Raw genomic sequence first — 22324 nt, forward strand, 5'->3', positions numbered from 1 at the left:
AATCATTTCCAAATACTCTCCAGAAAATACAGCTCGTTCATTTCACTGAGTCCTTTTGCTGTCTTTAAGCTCATTTTTGCAAATGATGATAATCATTCTGGAGAGGCAGAAAACTGCAGAGCGCAGTTTGTGTGCTAGTAATTGTAGCTGTCAGAGCATATGATCTATTACATGTTTAGCAAGGCCATAAAGAGATAATGATCTACACAGATGTCAACATATTCATCAGCCGATGCCATCTCATCAGCTCTTTTCGATTAACTGTTAATTGATGGTCCTTGTGTGATGTCTTCCCTCCCGTCACAGTGTTAGCCACGGACTGTGACTCGGGGTTCAACGCTGAACTCACCTATTACACCCTGAGCCCGGACTTCAGCATTTCACCCCATGGGACAGTTTTCCCCGCGGGTCGGCTGGACTATGAGAGGCCCAACCATCTGTATGAATTTGTGGTGATGGCAGTGGACAGCGGAGATGAGCCTCATTCCGGCACAGCCACGGTCCGTGTGAGGATGGCAAACGTCAATGACGAGGCCCCTGAATTCTCCCAGCCTGTGTGAGCAGCTTTAACACTTATACTTTCAAAATACCTGCACAGTCCTTCCATAAACCCCTGTTTCTTCCATCAATCTTCCTGTTAATTTCAGACACAGTCCTTTGCGGTTTATTTTGAGTCCTCCTGCTTTTTAACTTGCACCAAGCAACGATGTATTTTTTAAAATTCTTACCTTAAAATAAAATCAGGACCAAGACTTCAAAAGAAAGTTGTTATTGGTGTAGTTATGGATAATAATACCTGCTTACTGAAGACTCCAAACATAGCAGACTACATATTGGAATAAAAAAAAGTGCAAGGCCAAGAAACAAAAGTGGGTAGATCAATAAGCTATTACAAAAAGTTTTCAGTGTGTGTGTGTGTGTGTGTGTGTGTGTGTGTGTGTTTGTGAATGTTATTGAGTTTAGATAACACAATAATAAGTTTATTTGCACAAAATGCAAGATGCCCAAGGTGCACACATGAATATATGAATTGTTACTGTAGTCCATATCATAAAAGCAAAAATTTGAGTTCAGCTGCAAAGATCAAAGTTTGTCACCAAGATGACAAGTTGAAATAATGTCCCTCCTGCTGGCGTTTCTTCATCTCTGGTCCACCAGCTGATCACATTTAATTAAACCAAGCTTTGCTCTTTGAGCAGACAAGGTAGTTGCATCACACATCACAGACCTGCCTTCAGGAAATTCCTTGCAATAATATTTGATGCTGGGAGTTCTGCCATTAATAGCGGCCAAGCTGTGTCAACCCTGAAGCATTGAAACCACTACCAGTAAGACAAATTCAGTATATTTGATTTTTACTGTTAATCACAGCCATCTGGCATTGAAACAAATTGTTACTCACTCCCCACACATTAACCACAAACAAAGTGTGACATTGTTATTTTCATAGTACATTCAGGGGATTTGCTAAAAATATCTCTTGTTAAATAATGGAATAAAATCAAGCACTCAAGTAGCTTCGCACAGGGTTTATTTTTGGCCTTCTCTAAAGGTATGCAGTAAACTGACATACGGATGCAATCCAGTGTGTGGGTGGGTGGGCAGCAACTGTCACTGTGGCTCCGCTGCATTTATTCCCCCAAACAAGTAAGAGGCTTGTCCTGTCAGTCATGTCTCAATGACCTTCAGAGACGACTGTTGCAGACCCCTGTTGCCCACTCTTGTTCCATTGTCAGGTGTCAGTCTCGGTAGGTGGCTAGACACAGCCAAACAAACAGGTGGGCAGAGAGGTGGAGATGTGGGCAGAAAAACATGTAACTGAGGAGAAAAACACACATTGAAGCATGGTTGCAGGGCAAGCAAGTAGAGAATACCAAAACATACACGGCGAGTAGACAGGAGGCAGCCAGTAAGATATGCAGATAAACAGAGAAGCCTGTCGGCAGTCAGTCAAACACTCTTGCCAGACCAGCGAACAGATAGTTGGAAATGAAGGCATTTTGCCAGGTAGGATGTGTTGGCCGCTTCGTCATACTGTGGCTCAGTGAGATGTAGATAAATGCTGTGAGGGCAGAACAGGACAGTGTCCAAAAGCAGCACAAAGTCTGACATGTAGAGGCAGACTGACGCGTTATTATATCAGACTAATTGAAATACTTAGACATGTGATTGGATAGGTTAAATATTTTCTGGCACGTCCTCTTAGTTCACATCTGAATGAAATGTAGAGAGGTTGAAAGTGATTGAAGTGAGGGCTGGACAGGCAGAGAGCCTATAGAAATGCAAATAGCCAGACTCACAGTCCAGCAAACAGACAGGCAGGCGCTCTCAGTCTTGAGTCTAACTTTGCAGTTCAATGAGATGTAGGGAGATGCCTTGGGAAGAAAAGCAGAGGGAGTTTATATGTCTCATCCCACAGAGCTGCGGAGAGGTGGCCTCTGAGCCGGGTGACAGATTACAGGTCACTCATGTTGCCACGGAGACTGTCGCGGCTGGCGGAGATGAATCACCCATCAGTGTTCTTCTGTAAACCATCAATCACCTCTAACTTCTCACCACAGACACCGATCCCCACCCCTGCCCCCTCCACCCCTGCTTCCCTCCCACGGACACACATACTTACACACACACATTAGAAGAGGATACAGCACAAAATCTCACAGGGGATGAGTTCTGCTGACGAATCAACTCAAACTCTGTGAGCGAACACCACCCCCTCTTATATCTAGCTCCCCTCTGTCTCTCTCTCTCTCTCTCTCTCTCTCTCTCACGCCCACATATCACTTTACCTGTCATTTCAGTTGCAGCCATCCTTTTTGTCACCTGCTCCTCTCTTCTCTCCCCTCTCTCGCCTTTTTCTGTGTTTCCATTTCTCTTCATCTCTGCGTCCTCCAAGTCACGTAGTTCATCTCCACCCCATTGTGCTTTGTACCACAGTGGTATATCAGTCTCCTGTGTCTCGATGGGCATCTCGCTGCCCAGCACCACAGAGCAAGCAAATCACTGTTGACATTTTAAAAGGCACTGGATCAAATGGCCCACAGTGGGCTGGGTATGTGGAAGCACCATTTGTTCAATGACTTCAACATCCCATTCGACATTATCATTTGTCTCCGGTCTTGCCAGCTAAGAGGACAGGTTAAATCATAGTGACAAGCAAAAGCCACAACCATAAGTCTAATAAGCCAGCTGATGCTTTGAACGGTGTAAATGATTGATAGCTCCTGTCTGTGTGTGTTTCTATCATTGACCTGTCACTGTATTCTCATTTTCTCGCACTTGTTAAACTTGAGCTCCTCTTTGCAGATATCGAACGTTTGTTTCCGAGGACGCGGGCCCCAACACCCTTGTCGCCACAGTTCTGGCCAAAGACCCAGATGGTGATGGTATAATCTACTCCATAACAGCAGGCAATGAGGATGGAAACTTTGTCATTGACAGCCAGAAAGGTGATACTTCTTAATTCTCCAGCCAGGCTTCACATTTGCACCTCTCACTCTAATTGACAGGCTTTCCGTCAAATCACACATTAAATTTTCTCTAATACATTCCCGCTACAGTGGTGTGCAATGAACGCCCTCTACTTTCAAAGTCAATGTGGAAAGATATTGAAAGCTGATATTAAAAGCTGTAATTTCAATATGAGGGCCGCCTTTTCTATTATTGGAGTCATAAATATAAACGATGACATTATTTAGGAAATTTCCACACTTGGTTTTTCTTTTTCCAGATACAGAGAGGAATGTTCCCCATGTTTCTGTGCTGTCTACCATTGGTGACTGCACAGTTTATCTTTTTTATTTACCCTTTGATCCGAAACCAGTGGCAATCGCTGTGACATTTGTCACCCAACCCTTTCAATTCAATTTCACAACAACTGCTCTATCATAGCTCACAATCTTCAGGCTGCACTCCGCCAGCTCCTCTTTCTTTTGTGTCGTCTTCTTATATTCCTTTCTACCCTTTCCGTGTGTCCTCAGAGCTAGAAAATGCGAAGGCCGGCATCCACTGGGTGCAGGGAAACCACTATACAGCTTACCACTTACTGTATGTACGGGGAGTGCTCTCTCATTGAATAGCTGCTAGATGTCGCATTTGTAAACAAGGCTGACATTTAAACTGGAGGAATTACCATGTACATCCCACAGCTGACTTATTTTAATGTAATGGTGCAGTGCTGCCAATGTCACGCATTGTCATTAGGAGCTAGGACCCCTCTCTGCTCTGTGGGCAGCCGGGCTCATAAGCAAATTGGGAGAGGGGAAAGTCAGGCACTTGCATCTTCTTGTATCAGCGTGCTGTGCTGTCTTTAATCAAGAGCGTTGAAAGAGATGAATAGAAACACAACGCGAGAATAAAAAACCTCCCCATGCTCTCACTTCAATGAGTTTCCCCCACATCACAGGCTGCTTGCTCGTCCTGCAACCTCTGATGTTTTTGTATTACTGTTGACGAGAAAGATGTTGACTCAGATGGTGCATCCTTTTATCCCACCTTTTATCTTGACTGTTACATGAAAGCAGACAAAGGTGGGAGAGAGGAACAGCTAATAGGCATCTGCTGAGCCTGGTTAACTTCTAACCCGAGTCGCTTACTACTTTATGTTTCCGCTCAAGTGCTTGAGCTGGATGGGCATCTTTTGGAGGAGAGCATGCAATTATTAGATTAGAAATGCAACAAGATCACAGCTGTGAAATGGGTTTTTGGATTTAGTCTGCATATCACATTCTTACCTTTCTGCGGACTTCTGAGGTGAATTTCCACCACTCTCTATCTCAGACCCGATTTCCAGAACAACAACGTGATGTGTGCATTTTCTGGTGTGTTTTTATTGATTGCACATCCTTCGCCATGCAAGGCCACGGTGGCAGCAACATCCTGCTTACCGACTAATGGAATGGTTGCACTTGTTCTATTCAACCAGGATCAACCATCTTTTATAATGTTTAGTTTAATGCCCCTGTGGTCTTTGTAGGGCTGATTCGTCTCCGCTCCACTCCCCTGCCCAAGCTTCAAGGGCTGGAGTATGTCCTGAATGTATCGGCCACAGATGACAACGCATCAGGCGGGCTGCACCCTCTCTCCTCCACTGCCCGGGTCATTGTTGGGGTTGATGATGTCAACAACAACAAACCTGTATTTGAGGAGGTGAGGATTGTTCCATTCTGACTTTTTTCATAAGTGTGTCATTTTTTTTAGCAACAGTAGCTCATCCTGGGGACTACTTTCTTGAACCAATATAAGTTGTTTTGCTGCAGTCACTCTGTTTACAGCAGAGGTGGTATGTGCAAAATTAGCACGAACCACAGCCCGAACGGCAGACAGTTTTAAGAATGAGACACAGGTCGAAAGAGTTAGGTGAGAAGATTGACACCACTCTAATGTCCGCCAACTTAGCATAAAGACTGGAAGCATGAGGAAACAGTGAGCCTGGCTCTGTCCAAAGGTAACAATGGCTGTACTATTTTGTTGCAAGGACCGGTTGCAAGGAAAGAGATTTTGTTTCCTCGTGTTTTCAGTCTTTCACCTCATATCGCAGAATGTGCTCTCATCTGCCTGCCTGTCTCATCTTCTCACTGCTCCTCAGCTATTCCTCTGTCTATCACTCCTTCCTCCCTCTCTTCATCCCACTCACCAGCTCCCTTATTTTTTTTTCTCATTTCCCTGGCCTCCGTCTCTCTCCGCTCTGTTTTCCCATGAGTTCTGATTAGCCTGCACAACCCACTCTATCTTTAGGCACTCCATTGGGATTTCAATTAATTTATGAAAAAAAAGTGCAATATCATCACAATATACTATACCTGTTTAATTAACTTCCTCCTTAATTAGGAATGACTTGAACTTCGGTAGAAGACATACATGGGCTGGAAGTCTTAACAACATGACTTAATATCAACTTACTCCTCTGAACCGTCTAGGCTTGCAAGATATTATGTGATTTTTATGAACAGCTACCTACAGGCCATACCGTCTGTGCCATCATGTCCCATGAACCCCTGCATTAGTTCTTCTTTCTATCTCTCACTCCTTTGATCCATCTCCCTCCCTCCGTTTCACTCACACTCCTCCTCGCGTATTGTTTTTCTTTTTCATGGCCATTCTGTTAAAAGAGTAGCTAGCATTTACATCTGATTATAAAAAAGACAGACTCCAGAGAGCAGCTCTTTATCTGGGGCATATGTTCATTAGAGGGAATGGATTGAATTCTTGGCTAAGACAAAGCTGTTCGTTGCTGGCTCTTAAAAGGAAATCAGCTCATGTGTTTTCATTTCCATAGATGGTACTGCTACTGTATCTATAACTTCTATATTTTGTTTCATGCACAGTACCTCCCTCTACGTGTGTAGTGACCTTCTGTTTAATGAGTTTATTTTCTTTGAACGCTGTGTTCTCGTTAATGTAACATACTCTGAAAATATATTCTCATATATGAGAATTGTTTCTTGTATTTGTGTTCCTCTCCTTCTTTCTCTCCCCCCTCCTTTCCTCCCTTTCTCTATCTCAGTGCCAGCAATATCGTGAGCAGGCTTCAGTGCTGGAGAACCAGCCAACGGGGACTTTTGTGTTGCGAGTGCATGCTGTGGATGCAGATGAGGGAGCAAATGGAAAAGTCAAATATGGCTTAATGCACAGAGACAGCGCAATGGCTGCCTTCAGAATTCATCCAGACACAGGTAGAGCATTGTCTGGGCTAAAATGGGCCTCAATTAGACAGAGCACATAGTTTACTGTAGAGAGACAGTGCTGCATTTTAATGGTAATTGACATCTCCACTGGTCATAGCAGTTGAACCTTGATCCGACAGCAGAGGAAACATTCACATAATTTATATTTCTCTCTTTAAGAGGCCAAAATCTGTCTCTCAACACTCATCATTTAATTTAATCTGGAGAAGCTTGGTGTGACTCTTCAGTATCTAAAAAAAATCTTCTACATAATGAAGAGAAGGGCAAATAGAGAAGCTGTTCTGAAGTCGTGACACGTGGAGTCAACATGTTATTCTGTCCGTCATTTGTGTTCAGGCTTGCGTTCTGTCGTCTACCTCTCAAGATTTAATAACAAAGTCACTACGCTTGAAAGGAACGCTTGACTTATTCAGTATAAATTTATGACTGTTTACTTGCTTTCTTGATTTATGGGTGGATGGTTAGATGGATATCTAGACGGATGGTTATATGGATTGATGGATGGATGGATGTACATGCGGAGGGGTGCAATGGAGAATTGCTGAATGGATGAATGAGTTAATAAGTATTCATGTGTGTAAGTTTGGGACCGGGGAATGAGCTGATTATCATTCTGTATTTACAGGAGTGATTGCGACAGCCAGGCGGTTCGACAGAGAGCGGCAGAGAGAGTATTCAATTACAGTAACGGCCACTGATTGGGCGGAGGAGCCGCTCATCGGCATCTGTCAGCTCACCATCCAAATACTGGACCAGAATGATAACAGCCCCAAGTTTGAGAATTTGCGCTATGAGTGTAAGTGTTGCAGGTATCCAAATGAAATACAAATAGTATCACTGAAGCAGAGCATAACTAGAAGTGTTAAAAAAGGTGAGATGGGGGTGGGGGGGGGGGGGGGGGGGGGGGGGGGGGGGGGCAGGCATATGCTCTTCTTTTGCTTGAAGTTAGTAATTGAATTGATTTGGGGGAATGTGTTTTACACTGTGAATGTAGTAAATATGACCCTAGATTGGGTTTTATTTAAAGAAAATATAAAATAACATTCATTCCTCTGCTTAATGAATTGCATCTCTGTGTGAAAATTGGAAATAGGCATTAAAAATACCTTGGTGTCCCTGGTGGTAAAAAACCTAAATTACTTTTGCATTGTAACAAATTTCCATAACATCCCTCATGCTTCACCTTTCCTGTCCTTTGCCCTCAGCTTTGTAAGTTTCCACTCAAACAGAGTGCACATGCATTATTTCTATCCCCTGCAGACTTTCTGAGAGAAGACACTTTGGTCGGTACAAGTTTCCTTCGCGTAGCAGCTCACGATGATGACTTTGGCACTAATGCAGCTATCACTTACTCCATGTCCCTGGAGCAGCCTGAGTACCTGCGGGTCAACCCTGTCACTGGATGGGTGTACGTTAACCAGCCCATATCACAGGTCAGTCAGCAGTTATCAGCAGGCTCTCTGTCAGCCTGCACACACACATACAGACACACATACACACACACATACAGAGTCTGTATCACATGGCGGCCTGTGGGTCTGTGTCAACAGAGTTAATGAATGAGCCACCTTTTAGTGCCTCTGTCTGCTACTCCATATCTGGGGTATGTGTACTCCCATAAGTGCTGCATGTGGAGAGAAAGAAAGAAGATGGAGGGCGACTAATTCAGGCTAAACAAATCATTAGCAAGACTAGGTATAAACATAGTATACGGCGAGACTATTCATGGATATGCGCAGAGAATAAAAAAAAATCAAGATCAAGAAAAATCTGAAATGCCAGCAACTGGAAATGAGACAATATGCTTACTGCAGCGTATCAGCACAGCAGTAAAGTCCCTGTTCAAGAGTTTGTGTCCACTGAAGTGCTAGGGAGTTTTAATTTGGGGCCCAAGCCAAGCTCAAGCCGACCAGTGGGGTAAATATGTCATTCATTCAGTCCCTCAGTCAGTCACTCAGTCACAGACATTTGTTGATGTAGCTCTCGACCGTGTTGGGTCCAGTCAAAAAGCAGATGTTAACAGCTTGGGATTCCTGTGGTTATATTTGATGACTACAGTTCTGTTTATTGGTCTGTTACTAAAGACCATCCTCTAAATATGTATTAAAAACCTCCCCTGTAACCTGCAGTAGCTGTCAAAAACAGACATGCTGTTTTTAAATGGATGGCAGGAAGGTTTTCAAGAAACTAATTATCACAAACAAAGACTCTCCGTCCATCTTAAATACTGGGGTTTTGATATATTGAATTTAAGACTTTTTCATTTTAATTTATCATCTGAGACTTTGATAAGGAGGCTGACAGCATGCAGCAGCTTGAGACGATTCATGTATTCTGAGGTTATTAACTGAAACAGTTTGGAGGCTGGAAGATTTAACTTGCAAAGCACGGTTGCCTTAATGCTAAGAGCTTCTCAGAAACTCAAACGCTGAGCCATATGCTCAGGAAAACTGCTACAGCCAAGGTAAATTAAACAGTCCCTTTGAAAAGGTGAATTGTTTTAGTAAGATACTTGAATGATTGTGTTCAAAAGGAAAACTATAAAAACTACCAAGCTGTTGTTCATTAGTTGATGATGTCAACTAATTGATATGCTTTAAGTGATTTACTGTGTCAGTGTCAGTGATGTAACACCTTATTTACATTTTTCATAAGTTTGTTATTGACTTTCATGTGTTCTGTTGCCTATCAGCACTCTTCTTCCTTGTTTTCTTCTTTTACTTATTCAAAGCTAAGAGTTGTTCCTTGGCTAGAAACTTGCTACAGCACTATAGCGCTGTCTATTATTCAGCATACCTTTTTGCGTACCGGTGTTGGAAGCAGCAATTTTGCCACTGACTTCATGCAAAATTGAAAGTGTTAAGCCAAAAATCTCGCTGAACAAAGCTGCTGCATATTTGAGAATGGTTTCAGAAGCTATTTGAATCATCCCACAATCTCTGTGCTGTAACGAAGATTATAAAAGCACTTCATTAAATGTTTTAGGTCTGAGACAGTGCTCTATTTTGATTTTCTCATCACACTTTCTGATTACTGTGAACAACTATTAAGGCTAAGTTTTCACACCACACTTCACAGTAAAGTGTGCACCACAGTTCCCAATTTACCTGCAGCATTTCAGTGGAATATGAAGGAGAAACAGACCATTGAATAACAGCCAATATTCTCATGCCCTAAGACTGTGCAGCCAGAGCCAAATTTGTGCAGTGTCAACACACACTACAGTACAGCTCCATGGAGAAATAAGTGCAGAGAATGGAAGATGTTCTTTGTCCGTATCCAGAATATATTATGGATATTTTCTGGTTCAGATCTGATACTATTACCACAAATTTAATTTTAAACCTTGGTCGGATGTTACTACAAAGTCAGTCAGTCATTCATTTATTGTAAAAGCAGCAGCTGCTGGGTCCACATTGGACATCACAGATTATGATCTTTGTTCTCCAGTTTCAAGCTTTGGAAAAGAGTTGTACTTGTTCACAAATACTAATTGGATTGTCCCAGGAATAGAAAATGTAATTTGGAAGTTAAGTGAGATTTCTTTTTGTCTGGCTACTGCAGCACAATAATAGTTGCTAGGCCATGATTTGCCTTGATAGAATATTACAGCTGATGGGTGAAATGTTACTTCTTAACAATTGAGTACTTATTTGAACAATTTTTCATTAACAACATGGTGCAGCTATGACTACAATTGCCTTGGTTGGACAATAAAAGGTCCTTTAGGGGGGTTTAGAGGGTTTCTTTCTTCATTATGAGTTTAATGTTGATGTTACACATGGTCTAATTTAGATAAACAGAATCAAACACTCTAATGACCTCTTAAGGAGATTCTCAGCTTCCCCTGCAGTGTCCATTTAGATGAAATACACGTCCTCAGTCAAATTTACCCCTTTATTTCCTAGTGGTTTAATTGAAGCACAATAACAAAACAGGAGGAGCTTTTATGCAAACCTGAATTATATCTTAATTTTTTTTTTTGTGAGACTCACACTGCTGCTTCTGTTGTTCTTGTCCTAATTAAATGATTTCCTCAATGGAGTTCATAGAAGAGGCAGGGATATGAAGTAATTACTGCCAAAAAGCTGATCATGAGCTGATTGCTCAGAACGTCAGCTACACACCCAACACAGAGGTTTATTTAAAAACCCGGCTTTACACATTTAGTTGTTATTGCTGCTGTCTGCTGTCGCTGGCCAGTTTGCACCAGCCTACTGCTGCAGCGCAAGCTATAACCACGTGTTACTCAAAGATGATTCATGGGATAATTTTCATAGCTAATTTTATTACCATTTCTATGATACATTAGGCGATCAAACATACTGTGTCGGTTACACCTCTAGTATGTTGTCTTATGAGGTGAAGGTGTGATTTGTCAGAGAAGCTAATTTACTGGCCATCAGAATTTCCTATAGTCCAAGGTGACCTCTTCAAATTACCTGTTTTTTTTCCAAGCACTGGTCCAATATTCAACAATATAAAACTTAATAGAATTTAAGACAAGAGAAAGCACCAAATTCTCACATTTTTAAAGCAGAACCCCCACCCTCACAATAGTCAAATGATAAATTGTTTATATAAAAAAAAAGATGTTGATAAATCTTAATTTTTCATATCATTTGATTGTGACAAATCATTTCAGCTCTAAATACCATGTTGATAATCTGAACTGAAGTCTGCACTGTTACTGTTGACCACAGAGGACGTACATTACACGGGACATCATAGCAACTGACGGTGGAAACCGAAACACTTCTGTGGAGTTGGCAGTCACTATCACCAATGTGAAGAACCAGCCACCACAGTGGGAAGAGGAGAGCTACAGTGTTGTTATCCCTGAAAACACCGCCAGGGACACACCCATAGTGGTATGTGTGCATGTTACTTTGATGATGCAGGTATGCTGTTTATATATAAGAACATAAGTTGCTATGCTGGTTTCTCCATCTCTTGCCATTTTGAAATGCTGTAATGAATCAGCTGAATGTTTGTTTGCTTACTCCCCTGGATTAGTGCACAGTCTGAGCGTTAGTGAGACACTGTGTTCTCTTTGTGCTTTGAGAGCTTGTCAGCACGCTAAAAAATCTGCAGATGTGTTTAAGTTTGATGCTGTAGGAGAAAGCTGACATTGGATTGTATGTCCTAAGCAAGTTTCATGACTGAAGGCTAATTAAATCCATTCAAAATGTTTCCTTTGATGTGAAAAACGTATAGCTGTCAATCTGGAGAGCACAAAACTCCAAGGTCCTCACAAGTGGATTCAGTTCAAGATAAGAGGTTATTTCAGGGCTCAGACAACAGGTTTGACTCTCCTCCTACTCCGCTTCTTACTTAGATAATCAATCATTGCAGTCATCAGAATTGGACTTAATCAGTGCTTCTTTCAGATTACAAACCACAAGCACAAGGTTTCTGACATAGTATGTCACATAAACAGTTACCTGAACTACCTCAAGAGAATTCTTGTTTAATGAGTTGTAGACACACTGTATGTAGTACATAACACACACACACACACACAGACACACACACACACATAGGTTATAAATATGCCGACCTGCAGCTCTAGAGCTCACTAACACATTGTATCTTGTTTGTTTTGCAAGATTAACTGTTTTTTCCTGTTTCTAGACGTCATGCTAAACTAAGCTCACTGCCTCCCAGCTCGAGCTCATAATCTGACTCTCTGTAAGAAAGCAAAAGACCTCATTCCCAAAATGAAAAACTGTCCCTTTAAACCCCCAATAATAACCTTTTTAGTTGCGTATATAGCATAAAGCTAGAGATGAAAGACAATTAGCACAGCTGGCATAAAGACTGGAAGCAGGGGAAGCAGAAACTAAATTACTGCACCTCTAAAGTTAACATGTTATATTTTGTTTATTTTGTCTTTTTACAGGGAGCTATGTGCTGTAGCATTATATTATTAGCTGGGCACACTGACCCTGTGTTGCAACCACTGGAGTCTCCATAGCTGGTAAACAGATTTTTGGACAGAGTAAGGCTAGTTGCTGACCCCCGTTTCCAGTCTTGTATGCTAAGCTAATTATTTCCTGGCTCTGTACTAAAGGGACAGACATGAGGGTGGTATCGATCACCTCATCTCACTCTCAACAAGATTCGTGAACATCGGTCAGGGTTGTTCTCTGCTTTTCTGCATCAGCCCCCCTTAATTTCAACATAACCTGAGATCCAGGCTGTCACCCTAGAAAAATCACGTCCAAACTTCTCATCCTGTCCAGACAATCAAGGCGACCTCCCAGCTGGGTGACCCAAGGGTGACCTACAACCTGGAGGATGGGATGGTCCCCGAAACCAACATGCCAGTTCGTTTCTACCTGTCCCCCAACCGCGAAGATGGCTCTGCGTCCATCCTGGTGTCCGAGCCGTTGGACTATGAAACCACAGCCTTTTTCTCTCTCCGGGTCCGAGCGCAGAACGTGGCTGCTGTGCCTCTTGCAGCATTCACTACAGTTTATGTCAATATTACAGGCACGACATGTACTTTTCTCACTTTAACTGTATTTGTTCTTTAATGGGAAATTGACATTGGCAGACTATGTTCTACTATATGTTCAGATTTAATTGCATCTTTGAAAATGTTTGGTTGTACTGATTAATAGCATATAATTAACTGTAGTGATAATGGCAATGGCAGTATCAGTGTGTCTGTGTGTGTGTGTGTGTATACATATATACATGGTGTGATGTTGACTGTGCTTTGTCTGCTCAGTGGTGGAGGATACAGCTTTGGATCTTCTTATCTTAATCTTCTATCTTTGTTTGCGACTGAATCTCTCTTTTTCTCCTAAGATGTCAATGACAACGTGCCATTTTTCACCTCCTCCATCTATGAGGCCTCAGTAACAGAGGGAGCCCAGATAGGGACCTCGGTTCTCCAAGTGTCTGCCAATGACAAAGACCTGGGTCTTAATGGAGAGGTTTGTGGTTATCCACTTGTGTTCATGTCGTGCAGGTACAGACAAATAAAGAGATAAAACAGAAATCTCTTCAACCACATCTGCAGACTGACTCTTCCTTTGCTAAACCATCCTTTTTTTACGCTAGAAGGAGCATGCAACACTGCACCACAATCCCTTAAGTGTGGAAGCTTTTGTTTCAGAGATGTCAAGGTGGCACTGTGAAATGTGCCATTGCGGCTGTGTGACTGACTGTGACAGTATCGGTGGGACAGAGTGCATTGATCTGGTTTCGACTTTAATGAGACTCTGGTTATATATTAGAGACCTCAACATTTTCATTTCTGCTATTTCTGCATTATTGCAAGAATATAGCAGCTTAATTTTCAAATTCCCTGTGCTCCACAGATCACTTACTCACTTCTGAGTGACAGCAGCGGCGACCACCATCTGTTTCGCATTGACCCAAAACTTGGGATCATCTACACAGAAGCTGTGTTTGATCGTGAGGCCCGCAGCTCCTATTTGTTGGAAGTACAGTCAGAAGATGGCCAGGAGTCAGCGCGACCTGGCAAGAACAAACAGCCAAACTCAGGTTGGAAATGATTAGGATTTTATTAATGACATCAAACCTTCTCATGTAGCATTAGACTCCTCATGAATTAATATTTTCCTTCATTTCATTAAATGAAAAGTTTGACATTTTGTGAGTACACTTATTTGTTTTCTTGCTAAATGTTAGATGAGAAGATTGAGACACCTACGCAGTATGAAGCAAAGGGCTAGCTGTATTCCCCTGTTTCCAGTCTTTATGCTAAGCTAAGCTAACCAGCTGCCTGATGTAGCTTCATGTTCACCAGACAAGACATGGAAGTGGTGACAATTATTCCTTAAAGACATTTCGAAACCCATTTTATGGTAAACAATAAGTTACTCCAGATTTAGTGTATCACTGTCCTTTTTAATCATAAAAATTTTCATTGTTGTTACATTCTAGGAAGCTAAATAAGTTGCCAGAATTAACTTTGAAATGACCTCTGCCCTGGTGAAAAGCAGCATTGTTGTTTCCCTGTAAGCCTTGAGGGCAATACTGAAAACTCACCCAGAGTGCTTCGTCTGTGCGCTGTGTTTTAAAGAGACTGCACTGGCATTTACACCTTGGGATTGACTTTGAAAAGTGAATCTTAATTTGATTTATTCCACTGCCATGACCAGACAGTCTCATTCTCTCCCATGTAAAAATGGCTCAGAGATTTCTGGGCACTTTTTTTTTGACAGCCCATTTTTTTTTCTCTTTTTTAATTTTCGTTGTTCAATATTTAACCAGTATGGCCTTTGTTTGGTTACCATGTTCTCTTTGTGACATTTTGGTAGTCATAAAAACCTCAGTCTGTATCTAGAATGACGTAATATGACGTTTGTATTCAGAAGTGGGTCTTATGGCAGTGTTTGTGAGGGAGGTATTAGGGGTAAAGGGTGATGTTTTGGAGCAGCAAAGCCTTCTCTCCAGGGTTGCCAGGGCTGCTTAGCATTTGCAATGAGCCTTAGCTGTGTCTTGTGCTACGTATCTCCCACATCCAGAAGGGCTCATCTCCTCTGCAAACATTACCTGTCTCGCTGCGTTATCCTTGGGATACACCAAGAGGAGGAGGCAAATGTAAAAACAAGCAGAGGAAATAGGGCCACCCTCCACCATCATCATCTCCTACTGCAGCAGCTCCAAATTAACATGTCACCCATGTGTTCTGTGAGCAGATAATTTACTCTTTCTAACTAAAGAAATAAACAGCGTAATGAGGAGCGCACAGATAAGACACAAACACTTGTCATCTTATAAATATTTAACCTTCCAAGTAGAGAGGTTCTTTATCTACTCTCTGCAAAAAAGCAGTTTGTTGAGGTGGTTTAGCCCCATGACTATAATAAATCTCTTTGGAAAACAGTTACCCTGTTAAAACAATAAACTCTTAACAAAATGAATAATTTATGTAATTTACAGCACATCTTTGTGAATAATGTTTTGTCTGATTTCCATGTCAATGAGGCACATTGCGTCGGGTTAAGTGCCTCTTCCCCACTAAACAGTGACAATGAATTGTAAAATCAATAAACAGATGGAGAATACACACATGCAGCATAACTGTGTGAGTGTGTGCGTTTGTTTGTGTGCAGTGTCATTTAATCTTCTGCCATTCTGTCATTCTTGCAGATACAGCGTATGTGAGGGTTTTCATCAGCGACGTCAACGACAACAAACCAGTCTTTGCTCAGCGACTGTATGAAGTCGGTGTCGATGAGAATGCAGATGTGGGCCTGGCTGTTGTCACTGTTAGTGCTAATGATGAGGATGAAGGTATGCTTGATGAGGCAGCCGTCTGAGGAGGTCCCATGAAGATTTTACTGATGCCACTTCCTAGAAATAAAGGTTATGGAAGCAAGCCAACCAGAACCAATATGAAAGTTTTTGCCAGCCACTTTGAGACTTTACAGAAGTTTCCAGACTGCACTTTCTTTATCTCTCACCAGACTCTCTTTCTTGAAATAACAGAATTATTTTGGCAGTCAATCAGTAATTTTTTCCAGCAGTGACTTGTGTGCCAAGTAGGCACCTTTTTGCAAGATTGCCTGCATTTGTAGCAGTATGCATGAAGTGACCCTGTGGGCAGTCTTTCCCAATTTGGCCTGAGCTCTGCTGAAATCATGCTGCTGAAATCATGCGGTGTGCTAGATTTAGCAGTAGTCATTTGAGTGCTTGTTAATGCACTGTAGCACATATGTTCCAAAAAGAGTGACACGCTCCCACACAGTAGGTGGGCGGGGGTTTAAGCAATAAAGCAGTTGCTTATCCTCCATACAGCAGTAGCCTAAGATCCCTTTATCAGGCATGTTTAGGTCCGTTAATCAAGTATTTATGGCGAGCGGGGGTGCAGCTTAGGCCGGGCTGCAGCACTAATGATGAATTGCTGTGGAATAACACCAACCCCCAACATTAAAGTTACAATACTGTTGCACTTGCGCCTGAGAGGCTACCCTCAATCTGTCTTGTTTAAAAACTCCACCCTGGGCTTGACTGCTGTAAGCCTGCCAGATCCCTGTGGGAGGCAGGGAGCACTTTGTCAGCTTGGGTTGTGTTAATAGTACAGATTAGAGTATTTACATGGGATTGTAGCTACTTTAACCCAACAGGATGATTGAAAGCAAATACTGTACATTTCAGGAGATTATCTTATCTATTCCAGTGTTAAACCAGTAGATTGGATGGTCTCCATGGAGACACAGCAGATAGGTTGAGATATTGTCTTCCTCTTTACTAGACTACATCCCTCGACCCCTCTCACAGGCCTCAATATCATTCCCTTGAGGGCACTATCAGAGTGCATTATACTGCTTTTCACTCTCATTCTCCCTTTTACTTTTTCTGCACTCTTTTTTAATTAGTATCTGATTAAAGCCAAGGAGACGAGGTACAAGGTTTCCATTTAATTAAGTAATCAAAACAAGAAAGGCATAGAGGAAAACCTACTAATGCTCAGGTCTCAGAGGAAATGAGGTTTAATACCCTTGTGGTTATGCCCCTCTGTTGTTCCCAGAATTATCGAGCTTCTGCTAAAAGTAAGAAAAGGGGCAATACTGAGGTATTCAGCATGTGCATGTTGTTGGTTGACCTATGTGCATGTCCGTATACTTCACCTTTAGATTTCCCTGGCCTCATTATAAAATGGTTTGTTTGCAGAATCAGGACTGTTATTTCACATTCCCAGTCATGCATTTTGTAATTCTTGACACAGGGGCCAATGCCAAGCTCCGCTACCAGATAACATCTGGCAACAAAGGTGGTGTTTTTGACATTGAGCCAGAGGTGGGGACAATCTTCATTGCGCAGCCACTGGACTATGAGCAGCAGAAGAGATACAAGCTGTTGGTCCTTGCCTCTGATGGGAAGTGGGAAGATTATGCCGCTGTGGTGGTTACCGTGGTTAATAAGAATGACGAAGCACCTGTGTTCTCCATGAATGAGTACTATGGATCTGTCACAGAGGAGCTCGATGGGTCACCTGTGTTTGTGCTACAGGTGAGAGGCTGAGATGATTACTGCGAAGAAGTTTTGCACTGCAGTTTCTTCATTATTGACTGTACCTATCTTTAGAATGCTCTTGTTTTAAATCAGCAGCCAGTCAAAATTTGTTCAAAGTGTAGCTGTATGCAGGAGTTAAGTATTGTTTAGAGTATCTCACTGTAACATGTTTGTTCAGGTGTCTCCTGTTAGTTTTTGGTTGTTTATATGGTACCTTGGTTTAAAATATTTTAGAATTATCAAACCAGTAGGCTGGAGAGACAGTAGTGATGGATCTTGTGTGGAGAAATTCAGCAGTACGGCTGTCAGACCCACTCTGAGGCCAGATGTAAGAAACATCCCTGATCAGAGCTCATTGCTTTAATTCAGGTAGTCAGCAAAAAGTGCAAACACTTAAATGGGTTGTCTGAAAAGATCCAGAAGCAAAGAAGACCCGGGTGACAGCTGAAAAGAGATAAGAGGAGACAGTAATTTGGGTTTGACTGGGTGAATGAATATCCATTTTCTTAAGAAGTTGTCTTTATCTCTGCAGGTGACGGCTACTGACCCAGACAAAGATGCAGACCAGGGAGCCATACGATATTCCATTCATGGCCAAGGGGCAGAGTCACACTTCATGATCAACGATATCACAGGGGAGATGTATGCCCAACGCACCTTGGACCGAGAAGAGCGTGCCGTCTGGCGCTTTGTTGTCATGGCAACAGACGAAGAGGGTGAGGGACTTACTGGCTTTACGGATGTTATTATTAACGTGTGGGACATCAATGACAATGCCCCCACCTTCTCCTGTGCCCCTGATAATTGCCACAGTAGCGTGGTGGAGAATTCCCCCCCTGGAGCGTTTGTTGTGGAAATGACTGCGGTAGATCTTGACGATGCCGCCGTAGGTCAGAACGCAATTCTCACCTACAGGATTATTGAGAATGCGCACAACATAAACAACGCAGAACTCTTCACTATTGATTCCAGCACTGGCACCATATCTGTAGCAGCGGAGGGTCTGGACCGGGAGTTTGCTGACAGCCACCAGCTGGTAGTGGAGGCCCGGGATGGCGGGGGTATGACTGGTACAGCTACTGCCACTATAGTCGTAACAGACATCAATGACCACGTTCCAAAGTTTAGAGAGGACTGGTGTGGTGCTCGGGTGCCAGAGAGCACTAATGAAGATGCTCCCATTCTAGAGCTGAGCGCTGTGGACCCTGACATTGGCACATATGGACAGCTGACCTTCAGTGTGGTGGCTGGAGACCCAGAGCAACAATTCTACATGGTGAGCCACAGACTGGAACAGACGGGCACTCTGAGACTGAAGCAGAAGCTGGACTTTGAGAAGCCAGGGAAGCAGCGGTTTAACCTTACAGTTAAGGTGGAGGACTCTGACTTCTCCAGCCTCATCCACTGTCTGGTTCAAGTGGAGGATGAGAATGATAATGCTCCCGTGTTTGCCCCAGGCTCCCACCTACTTACTCCTCTGCCTGAGGACATTTCTGTAGGAACCAGCATCATTCAGGTCGTGGCGACTGACTCTGACTCAGGTCTGAACGGTGACATTTTATACAGCATTCTCCCCCAGTCCGACCCATATGGACATTTTACAGTCAACCGAGCCGGTGTGGTCACAGTCGCTAGGCCGCTGGATCGGGAGACAGTGGCAGGTTATGAGCTGGTCGTCATGGCGACAGACCAGGGTACCCCGGCACTGACTGGCAGTGTCACGGTCCACTTGCCGCTGCTAGACATGAATGACAACGGGCCAGAGCTGGAGACAGCCTATGCTCCTGTCCTGTGGGAGAACAATCCAGCACCTCAAGTGGTCTGGCTCAACACGAGCTCAACCCTGCTTCACGTTGTGGACAGAGACTCCCCAGAGCACGGGCCTCCTTTCTTCCTCTCCCTGCCCTCACTTTACTCTGCCGACTTCCACCTGCAGGATCACGGGAACAGCTCTGCCACACTCACTGCCCTGCGAAGGTTTGACAGGGAAAGGCAGAGTGAGTTCCACTTGCCGGTGGTTATGATTGACAGCGGCAGTCCGCCAATGACAGCCACAAATACGCTCACGATCACCATTGGCGACCAGAATGATAACGCCCATCAGGCAGGAGAGAAAGATGTCTATGTGCATAGCCGCAAGGGTGAGTTACTTGCTTCCCCTCATTTCATTCTGTATGCCCACTGTTTTCGCTACAGAGCTTTGCTCAGCAGGCAGAGCTTGAGTGAAGAGGGGAAACTGAGGCTACAGCTGAAGGAAAAAGTTTTCACATCCATACCTGCTCAGTGTAGTCTGGAATTCATAATTGTGCTCTTCCTTTTACATTTTAACAGTGTTTTGTTATGGTAATATCATTATCAAATCCTTTCTCGAGCCTTGAGCACATTCTTCCCTTGCTACCTCTATGCCTAAAGCTCCTCTGAAGAGCATATTATGATAAGGATCATGATTCTTCTTCTTCTTTTTTTCCTGTTTTTGTAGTCTTGCTACCCTCCAGGTAGGTTGGTTTAGGTATGTTTGGCTTGTTAGTGTTTTGATTGCACACTCAGCTACATGGCAGTTTTGGTAATTGTGGAAAACAGGAGCGCCGTGACTCATCCAAGCTGCCATTGTTTACCCAGCTGCAGTGCTCTGGCACTGCAGGTCGATAATAACATAATCCATACTGAGATAGCCCTGCTTCCTTAAGCTCCAAGCTCTCTGAAGTGGAGCACTGAGAGCCTATTCATTCCAGCAGTGGGGCCTCCACAGTTATGAGCATATAAGTAGAACAGAACACAAGAATGCAAGATAAGGAGAAGAGAGGGATGAAACGATAAATGTTGGCATCAGCAGATTCTGTCCAGACGGAATCAATGTGTGTGTGTGTGTGTGTGTGTGTGTGTGTGTGTGTGTGTGTGTGTGTGTGTGTGTGTTTGTGTTTACCTTGAACAGGAAGGATGGCAAATGCAGCACTTGGGAAGGTGTATGCCCCAGATCCTGATGACTGGGACAACAAGACCTACACTCTGGAGACAAGCGCAGCCAAGTACGAACTCACTCACATAATTTTTTCTGAAAACATGCTGATCTCCAAATGTGCTGCACAAGTACAAGTGCTTAGGCAGTACAGAACCAGAAGAGCTGCCAACAGTGTGGAGTCTAAAAAGTAAAAATAAAGAGGATGTGGCTGTATTTCTCTATCATGGCCTCTTTCAGAGATATGAGTCGGCCTGAAACACGCCTAACAGGTACTTCTCCTAATCTTAGATCCAATTCTCTGGCCTCTAATGTGAGCTACCCTTTTCAGAGGGACTTTAATAGCTGTCAACGGTGATTGCGGGTTCCAGAAAATGCAATCACATTCAAACAAACTAAGCAATCTCAGTCCACCTGTATGGTGTTCCTGAGATGAAACAGCCTGTACGAGCAGGGTCTGACTCCATCAGGGACCTTGTGTAGCTATTCAGTATTCACACACTCAAGATCAGATTAGAAATACCAATTGCATATTTGTTTTATTCATGTAACAAATTCTGACAGTTACCATGACAACTATCAAGCTCTTTTATGAGCTTTTTCGGGGGCCAAAGAATTTGTTTGTTTTTTCTTCTGCATCTTCTTCTTCTTTGCAGATTTTGTTTTTCCATTGTTTTTGTTTTGTTTTGTTTTTTTTTAATGAATTCACATTCACTTCCTGCTGGAGGGAACCCAGCTACGGCTGAGAATTCTCTACTTGTCTGTCTGCAATCTGTCAGGTATTTTTCCCCTGAAAAGGAGCTCAGAAACAACAGAAGCCACTTGTCTTTTTTTCACCCTTCCTCTCATCTTCCACTGAAGCCGTCCTCCCCTACTTAACAGCTCCTCTGCTTTTCTCAGATACTTCACTCTGAACCAGAGCTCAGGAGTGCTGACCCTCCGACAGAACACTCCCGCAGGCAGCTACTGGTTGAGGGTTGGGGTGTCTGATGGAGTGTGGCCCGATGTGATGTCAGGTGTCAGAGTTCATGTCAGGGAGCTGCAGGAAAAGGCCATCCAGTCGTCTGCCTCGCTGCGTTTGACAGGTAATGTTAGCAGAAACACTGACTCACCTGATGGCGTAACTCACTGTATTAATTTTAAATCAGTGGGTGTCTGAGGCTCCGCAAATGGACGGGTTTTCCTGTGATTTGATTTACCTGCTCTATCTCTACATGAACCCCAGAAGTATAAGTCCAAAAACTATTGAGTGTATTTGTTTTTCAAGTGGATTCCCTGTCTCACTCATCCTCCACAAAATAGAAGGCTTGCTCTTTGTTGTCGCTGCTGTTGTTAATTTCCTTTTTGAAGCTGATGTTCAAAGAGACAGGCCACAGGCATGAATAAATTGCTACTTTTCATTGAATGATTATCAGGTTGTCAATCCAGTTAACGCAGAAATAATAGGCTGTCATGAGAAATTTTTATACTTGTATTATTTAGCATTTTTAAGCATTGTAAAGCAACTATTCACAGTGCTTGTTGGTTAATAGTTTCCGTCCTCTTCTTCAACACTCTGAAGTTTATGTTAGAGTGCTCATTTTTCTGTCAGTCTCTCGGAGCAAATCGGAGTTATAAAGGTCAATTTGAAAGTGTCAGGTAAAGTCCTTGACATTTAAAAAGCCATTCGGCGAACAGAGTCGAA

At 43.0% G+C, this 22324-nt stretch overlaps 1 protein-coding gene across 1 annotated transcript in view; it reads left to right on the forward strand.

Annotated features, from left to right (window-relative positions):
* The window catches only part of LOC139627512 (neural-cadherin-like), a 54312-nt gene that overhangs the window by 7625 nt on the left and 24363 nt on the right, over positions 1-22324 (forward strand). Inside the window, exons 6-20 of the mRNA XM_071488318.1 lie at positions 307-556; positions 3307-3449; positions 4976-5148; positions 6506-6674; positions 7312-7482; positions 7947-8119; positions 11390-11557; positions 12932-13181; positions 13503-13630; positions 14018-14204; positions 15819-15962; positions 17398-17681; positions 18217-19825; positions 20617-20710; positions 21541-21725. Coding sequence (XP_071344419.1) covers positions 307-556; positions 3307-3449; positions 4976-5148; positions 6506-6674; positions 7312-7482; positions 7947-8119; positions 11390-11557; positions 12932-13181; positions 13503-13630; positions 14018-14204; positions 15819-15962; positions 17398-17681; positions 18217-19825; positions 20617-20710; positions 21541-21725 — 4128 coding nt within the window. The remainder of the gene's footprint in view (positions 1-306; positions 557-3306; positions 3450-4975; positions 5149-6505; positions 6675-7311; positions 7483-7946; positions 8120-11389; positions 11558-12931; positions 13182-13502; positions 13631-14017; positions 14205-15818; positions 15963-17397; positions 17682-18216; positions 19826-20616; positions 20711-21540; positions 21726-22324) is intronic.

The sequence above is a fragment of the Trachinotus anak genome, unplaced genomic scaffold (genome assembly GCF_046630095.1).
Source record: "Trachinotus anak isolate AG129_WGS33_773 ecotype Australia unplaced genomic scaffold, CSIRO_AGI_Tana_v1 ptg000002l, whole genome shotgun sequence".
Taxonomy (NCBI): domain Eukaryota; kingdom Metazoa; phylum Chordata; class Actinopteri; order Carangiformes; family Carangidae; genus Trachinotus; species Trachinotus anak.